The sequence below is a fragment of the Arachis ipaensis genome, chromosome B2 (genome assembly GCF_059453495.1).
Source record: "Arachis ipaensis isolate K30076 ecotype BB chromosome B2, ASM5945349v1, whole genome shotgun sequence".
Lineage (NCBI taxonomy): Eukaryota > Viridiplantae > Streptophyta > Magnoliopsida > Fabales > Fabaceae > Arachis > Arachis ipaensis.
This window is the reverse complement of record NC_142437.1, coordinates 107,113,338-107,121,664: the sequence shown is the minus strand read 5'-3', so window position 1 is coordinate 107,121,664 and position 8,327 is coordinate 107,113,338. Positions and strand designations below refer to the sequence as shown.

At 33.4% G+C, this 8,327-nt stretch overlaps 2 protein-coding genes across 2 annotated transcripts; both read right to left on the bottom strand.

The window, feature by feature from the left end:
• Nucleotides 1–3,690: 3,690 nt before the first annotated feature.
• Nucleotides 3,691–5,724, bottom strand: LOC107627628 (protein FAR1-RELATED SEQUENCE 5-like). Its single transcript, XM_016330454.3, has 2 exons — nt 3,898–5,724; nt 3,691–3,798 (listed from the first exon to the last, which is right to left on the bottom strand). Exons 1-2 carry the CDS (start codon nt 5,722–5,724, stop codon nt 3,691–3,693), a joined length of 1,935 nt encoding a protein of 644 aa, XP_016185940.2.
• A 2-nt stretch (nt 5,725–5,726) lies between these two features.
• Nucleotides 5,727–6,701, bottom strand: LOC148575144 (uncharacterized; the record flags this gene model as incomplete). Its single annotated transcript, XM_088506077.1, has 2 exons — nt 6,630–6,701; nt 5,727–6,251 (listed from the first exon to the last, which is right to left on the bottom strand). Coding segments are annotated over exons 1-2 (597 nt in total), but the record flags the coding sequence as incomplete, so codon positions are not given.
• Nucleotides 6,702–8,327: the final 1,626 nt, after the last annotated feature.

Here is an 8,327-nt window from a genome sequence, read left to right as displayed (position 1 = left end):
CAGTTGTAAACCCTATTTGTTGTCAACCAACCTAACCTTGTCGGCAGTACGTTTTATAATTTCAATGGCCACTGCAGAGAATGTCACTGCAGTTGCACCTGATTCGGTCTCAAATTCCAAGTAAATAAATTTACTTTTCATCAATTTCAATATTTACGTGATAGTAAATGTTTCTAATATTTGGTTGCAGGTTTGAAGCTGACCCTTTTATGCGTATAAATGGTGTGGAATTTGTTGCAACAAGTGCAACCCCTACGCAAGACCCGACATCGCCGCAACTGCAGAATGTTTCTATAGATGAGTTATTTCGTGCAATTGAAGTATGTTAGCCATTAGATTATATTAATCCAATAATCCAAAGGAATAAAATCATTTAAATAAGTCTCTACTTCCGACTTGATTAGCCATTAACGTAGACCTTGGTGCTGTTTATTTACAGGACTTGAGGAGAGATATGAAGGAGCTAGGAGAGCTAAAGAAGTCTATGGAAGAACTAACCAAGGCTTCTGGAAACATAGAGAGATCACTCAAGGTGATGGAGTTTAAGCTGTACCATAATGAAGATAAGTGCAAATACCATGATGAGTACAACACAAACCTACCTCCCAAAGATTCAGTCAGCAACGTTGATTTTACTCAGCAAAGTGTAGACAGGAACCCAATGATGACACCAGTCGCTGATCCACCATTGAGAAAGAGGTTGAGATGCAGCCCCGCACAACTCGACAATGATGTCACCATTGATATCTCTGATGCCGAAGATGATGCCACTATATCAAATAAGCATGAATCGGGGTTGTCTCGGGCATCACAATCTTCACGACTTGACAGCATTAAAGGAAAGTGCATTGTCAACCCTCAACTTAGAACCAAGGCTAAGTCTACAGCTTTCCTTGCCAGCAATTACTGCAGGACATTGCCGACTAAGGTAATGGAACCTTGGTTATTGAAACTTTGTCTTCAACTATTTTTTACTTGCCAGCTTAACCTCAAACCTCATTGGATTATTTTTACCTAAAAATTGGATGGATTTCATATTCTAATGGTTATTTCACAGGTTGAATCCTCATTGACTCGAGGAAAATTGCTCACCTCCCCTTCTCCTAATATGCGAGTTGCTAAGATGACAAAGATAGGGGATGCCACATTATTTTCTGTTCCACGTCGACTTCCTGCTCAATCTGCTGGTGTGCCTTGCCTCCAAGGTGAGAGGTCATTGCCACAAGGCTCTAACTCTAACCAAATGGAGAAATAACGTTACTATAATGCAATGATTAAGGTGACAATCATTGATTACTGGTTTTGAATGGTCATAATATGCCACTTTGACTTAATAAACCCTAAAATGGAGAAGTCTCTTTTTTTTAGGCTTTTAGGTGCAAATTCAGACCATGTGCTAAAATGCAGCTAAAGTCTGTTCAACTTGAAGGATTAGCATATGCATTTTGTGCAAGCATTGAAGATCCAAGGTGAGTTCCCCTTTTTCAGCTCACACTTGTAGGATTAGTGTTGTTGAACTATCTTATATGAAACATCTGAATTTCAGTGAGACCATGATTAATGTGGATGACACGATAGTAACTAGGGAAGAACTTACTTGTCTAGCTCCCGGAAGACCAATCTCGGACAAGGTACCTACACGGCTACACAAGTTGTTTTTTGCATGTATTTTTTTTGTTTTTGGCTATGAATATTTGTCTTCAGCCATAAATTGCTTTACTCTCATTTGTAGATAATCAAGCTTGTGGTAATGAAGGCCACATGGGACCAAGCAAATAAGACTTTTTGGATGCTTCCGCCATCTTTTGCGGTAAATATCATGTTAACTTATATCACTTTTCTTTGAATTATGCGTAATTCATTAGAATGAGATCTCTTTAATCCTTTTAGGTGGAACATTTTATGGGACATTCACTGGATAAAATGATTGCTACCTATATATATCGCTTTATGCCTGTCGCACCGGATCTTAAATTTGTGAGTGCATGTGAATTCTTTAATGGATTAATTTATGCAAAACCTCATTAAATCTAAATTTACGAGTTTAATGTGAAATGACCCACACTTAACTATCCGCTGTAGATTTATGTGCCAATTAAGGAAGAAGGTGACCACTGGTATCTTATGGTCATTAGCTTATTGGATGGAAAATTATATCAGTTTGATTCTAATCTAAATGACGATCAAGTTGAGCCAAGACAAGAAATTATGAAATCCTTGGTGAGGTGTCATTAATCCATTTCTTTATACACATGTAAAATAATACATGAACCTTAACAGTCTTGTCATGAATATAATTTTCAGGCTTTAAAATTATCAGATATGGTAACTTCTGGTCATTACCTAAAAGGTGACATTCCTGAAAGAAAAGATTTCATGAACTTTGATGTGAAAGAGGCTAGGGGGGTGCCCAAATGTCCTCAAAGGTACACATAATTGCAATGAATCTTTTATATTCATCTTTAATTAAAGCGATCTTTTATTGACACTAACTATTTAATATTGCCACTGAACTTTTAGTCGCGACTCTGGTCTCTGGGTTCTTCAATGGTTGTCTATGAGAGGGAAGTTTAATCCCACAGTGTTGGGCATTGTAAGTTAGCCAAAGACATATTGATTAATTATATGCATGCTGAGCATATTATTTAACTAATTAATCCATATTTGCAGCTAAATGAGCAATATATCCGTACATCCATTGTGGTAGATCTTTTGTTGGGGGTGTTCAATGACCACAAATACGAGTTTCAGAAGAAGAGCAATGAGTTCAGGGCTACGCTTTAGCGTGAACAGCATGGAGAGCAACATTTTTTCATATTCAGTTATTATTTTCAAAATTTGCTTTAATCCTCAATTGTGAACGAGATTAGTGACATTTATAATTTATTTGTTGAATTATTATTTTAAAGGAGAAAGTTTGTCTGGTCTGAAAACTTTGTTACATTATTATATTCATAATAAATACAAAGATCAATAATATTTTGCTATTTTTATTTTAGGAGTTTGTTGGAACATGTGTGTGAGTTTACATGTGTGTGAGTTTGTTGTAACGTTATGCTCACCTATATTCATCATGTGTTCTTTGCCATTCCAAATTGAAAATGATTAGTTAAAGATTCACACATGATTTTTTTTTATTCCAGGTTCAAACACATGTCTCAGCAAATACATAACCACACTATCATGCCATAGAAAGGATGCCTTTCATGCATCAAGCTTATATTCCCCCGAAATCTTGGTCTAACTGTTACTGCAACCATACATTAAATATAAGCTATATGCTTTCATGCACATATTCCTCAATAAAATTCATACAAAAGCTAAGAAGAACAGAGAGTAATGTCAGTATACAAAAGCGCAACAACCTTTCTGAAGGGTCCTCAAACCGTATTGAACCTTCTTCACAATTAACCCAACTGCAATTCTTTTACAATCTTTCATGCTTTAACTAATCATAATAAGACTCTTCTTGCTGAGTTCTGCATCTTACAATTACAGGATCACAAAACCGTCTCTTGTAAGCCGTAACTCAAAATGTACTCATTATTGTAAATATACCAATCTTGTCTCAAATCTCACTTTTTTCATAGCAATTAAGCAAATAACACCAAGTTCATCATGAAAATTCATACACAAAGTTCAATTACTCAAGTTTTATTCAAATATCACATAATAATAATTTATATAATACTACATCGAGAACTCTTCACTAAGTTCCATGTCGGCACTTGCATCAGAATCTCCTGCCCAAAACTCTTGTTCTTCATAATCTTCTTCAAGATCAGATGCCCAAAATCCCTACAATATCAAATAAAATATTGATCAATTTCCACTCTTATTAATGAAAATTATATAATTAATATGTTGTGGTACGCAAATCATTAAAGCAAGTATTACCATTTCTGCATCTGCATCTAAACCTTCCTCAACATGGTTCCTATTTATACCACAAGAAGTTGCATTGGTCTGCTGCTGAATGTCCTTTGCCAATGGACAAGATTTTTTATTGTGCCCTTCCATGCGACAAATACTACATTGTTGTGGTTTTCGTTTTACCTTCTCACCAAGACGACACTTAGACCTACAATTTTGTGGATTCTTAGGAAAAATACCATCTGAATCATCAGCTTCAGCACCAACTTGCTTTTCTTGTTCATCTTCAATCTTGAAATCTTCGATTAGGCTCATAACAGTATCTCGAACAAGGTGGAATCTCTCCTGCCTTCGACTAGTGACATAGGACAACTGCCGACACCAATCCATCAAGCATCCATATTGACTCAATATTATAGACTCCCAAGTAACGCCACTTGAATCGAAAGTGCTTGTCTTGGCATTCTTCGACCATCTTGTCAACACAAGAGACTTTGGTAGCTCAAGGATGTTAAGAAACACCAGCACACAAACTATATGCTCACACGGAATTCCAAAAGAATCCATCCTTAAGCATGAACAATTAAATTTCGTCCTTTCATTATCTACAGACACCTCCCATGAACTATTTAGACTTCCATATTTAGATATTGTATAAAGTACAAATGAATCAAATGCCACATCTTGCACAACCTTCATTCTTGCAGCCCTAACAAGCATGCCTCGAAATATAAAAAATATCTCTCGTGTATAGAAATTTGATGCAGACCTTTCCAGATGTTCTAATGTTGTTTTAAGTACCGGAAGACCAGATATGGAAACATAGTCAGCTTCAACCTCCTTATATCTTAGGTAGGTAAGACACCGCTTAAAATGCTTTATGAAATCAACCAAATTGTATTGAGATTTAACATATTTTGCAATAATAGAGTGCAAACCTTCGCATCGAGAAGTTGTCCTAAATCCTACAAAAAACTTGCCTCGAATATGTGCAGTGGCCCACATATGCCTTTTCTCGTACATGTCAATAATCCAATTCTTTTCAGCTACACCAAACTCCTCAACCATTCCAAACCACTTCTGCTCAAACACACTAATTTCATAATCTCCTAGCATACCCTTCTTAAACATAGATGTAAATTTTGGGTTTCCAATATTACTTGTGGCATTCCGAATGAGGTGCCAAGCACATAATCTATGATGGGCATTTGGAAATACCATCTCAATTGCAAACCTCATTGATGGAGCACCATCTGTAATCACAGATACAGGTGCTTTTCCCCTCATAGCTGCCAATAATTGATGTAATAACCACACGTAGACCTCCTTACTCTCATCGGTAACTAGAGCACTTCCAAATACCACTGTTTGGTTGTGACGATTCACACCGGAAAACACTACTACCGGACACAAGTACTTGTTCTTCTTGTATGTCGCATCAAAGGCAAGCACATCTCCAAATACTTCATAATCTAATTGGCTTCTTCCATCACACCAAAATAAAGCTCGCAATACCCCTTTAGCATTAACTATGTGCTCATAATAGAGGTTTGTATCTTCAGCTTTCTGGTTTTTGAGGTATCGCAATGCCTCTCTAGCATCACCCAGGACATGACGCCTTCGCCTAGCAATCTCATTATACATATCCCTTAAGCTATAATTAACATTTTCATAACCACCTGCTTGATTAGCTAACATAGCATATATATGGGGTGTGCTAATGCCTGCATCCTTCATGTTGTTCATTTGACTAGCATCAGCTTCTGCCATTTTTCTATGTGTAGGAAGGAAACCAACTAACCTAGGATCAAGGCAATCATGATTGTGCGATTCAACAAAGTCACATGCCATCTTCCAGTGTAAGCCACAAAATGAACTACAAACCTAGCCAGGCAACCACAACGAGTCTCAGATTTTGGTTCCCTTTTTCTGTTTTCCATATTATAATATTTTTCTGGTCTAAATCCCTCACGAGAGCACACAAACAATTGCTTCACATATTCTCCTTTGCTATTTTTCCAAGTCTTACTTTTTCTAGCACCAAAACCAACAGATTTCGCATAATGGTTATAGAAATCAACTGCTATCTGAAGATTAGGAAAATGAAAACATTCCATCTCATGAGCACCTATGTTCAGAAAATCAACCATGGCAATATTTTTAATATCTTCTATTCGATATAATTCATCCACCTCATGTGAAAAATCGTTCCCATCAAACATTGCTTGAAATTCTTGCTCCCCTAAATCCTCAGAATTCACAGCTTCCTGCTCAATTTCATCTTGATACATTCCTTGAAATTCCTCTGTATCATATGACTCTTCTATCATCTCATCAAAAAATACTCTTTCTTCCATTTTATCATCCACTTCAAGATTCTACTTAGAAATTTTATTTGCAACCGGAAAAACATAAAACAAATAGTATTCTAATAAATCAAAGTGCAGAGACCACTAACATGAAAATAATAGCACTGTTCTGGTTCTATATTTTTTTTAACTTATTAAATTCTAAAATAAGTAAAATAGAAGAAAGCGTTGAAAATGTAGAAAACAATCTCCCTTATGCTATCAAATTCAATATTGATTAAACAAACAAAAGGAAGAAAAAACATCAATGGCCAAGCAGGAAATATCGTCAACTATGTACAAGAAACGGATTTAAATTTATGAAAAAATGAACAGGGAACCATTAATGTGGAAGGAAGAAGAAACTATGTGATAAAATACAATATTCATGCAATAGAGAGAATTTACCGGTGGTCGCACTTCTCTTGTGCCATTGTCGAAACTACCTTTGCTGCCTCCATTATCAGATGCGTGCTCCATATGAACCCTAAGATGTTTCAGATTTTCTAGTGTTTTGTTAAATTAGTCATTAATATAATTTTAATTGGTCCAATAAAGAAATAAGGATATGATGGTAAATGATTAATATTGGGTTATTCTTGTAATAAATAAAAAATATAGTACTAATGTTATAATAATTGATTAAGGGTGTTTTTGCAAATATATATATATATATATATATATAATTGTGTTAGACAAATATTAGGAGGGATTAGGAGGGATCAACGTAAATGCCACCCTAAGGTACAACACGATATTGTCATCTTGACTCTTAACTATGGATAAATTGATTCTTAATTATTCATAAAGTTAATTAAGTAATTAGAATATTAATTTTGAATTACTGCTAATAAACTTTTCGGCGTTTTCGGTAGGTTAGTATATATTAATTGTTCAAAGAAAAATGTTAAAGGACTAATATTTTTTATTAATATTAGTCTAGAAGTTTTTTATTAAGTCTATATAATATACAAATATTTTTCAACCAAGCCTTTTTAGATTAAAAATTTCGAAATCAAATTTGTAACTTATAAAGATATTGAATTTATATTCCTATATTTATTATATCTTACCGTTATAAACAATACAATAAATTTATAACACCAATAATTAATTTATTAATTTCTATAAATTAAATCATTAAAAATTTATATCATTATTATTGCATATTACTTCACTAACGGCTATAGAAATATATATATATTTAAATGTGACAATATCAATTATTAATGTGGTAAAATTGGAAAAGAAATATTAGTATAAATATGTGTATGTATAATTCTCTTATTTTGCTTACATTTTTTCTTTTTTCTTTTTTAAAAAATACATACCTAAATAAAAAATATACGTAATAATGACAATATATTAAATAGTATATACAAGTAATAAAAAAAGTATAAACTATAAGTAATAAATATATTCAGCGCTGTCATTATTTCAGCGAACGTAGGTCTCAACTTTGGATCTCTATAGTGCAAAAAGGTATCATATAATCACACCAAACATTAGGTGTATTTCATTCTTGTAGGTGAAGTATTCTAAAACTTCCTAAAGTTTAAACATTTGCAAATAGTCTAGAAGTTTTTGATTAAGTTCATATAATATACAAATATTTTTCAACCAAGCCTTTTTAGATTAAAAATTTCGAAATCAAATTTGTAAATTATAAAGATATTGAATCCATATCCTTATATTTATTACATTTTACCGTTATAAACAATACAATAAATTTATAACACTAATAATTAATTTATTAATTTCTATAAATTAAATCATTAAATGTAATAAATATTCATATAACAAATATCATAATAATATTATTAATCATAATAAATTTTACGTTATAAATATTCAAATTCTATAATATTTGAACTACTTATATAAGTCTCTAATTACTTTTGTTTCAGATAACATCAAATTTAGCATAAGAAATTTCTTTCCAAACTACACAACATCTCAAAGTTACTCAATGGAGCATCATTCATTGGACAATATCACCAAACAAACAGACAATTGGTTTATCAAAGTTCACGTGGTTCGTCTATGGGAAACATTAACACCCAAAAATGAAGAGGAGCCACTTTGCTTAGAAATGATTATATTAGA

What these genes read in the sequence shown, in the direction of transcription:
- LOC107627628 (XM_016330454.3), bottom strand. Translation starts at nt 5,724, where the DNA reads ATGGCATGTGACTTTGTTGAATCGCACAATCATGATTGCCTTGATCCT. An exon ending in TAGATGCAGATGCAGAAATG is followed by an intron (nt 3,799 to 3,897) that starts GTAATACTTGCT and finishes TTGATATTGTAG; the next exon opens with GGATTTTGGGCATCTGATCT.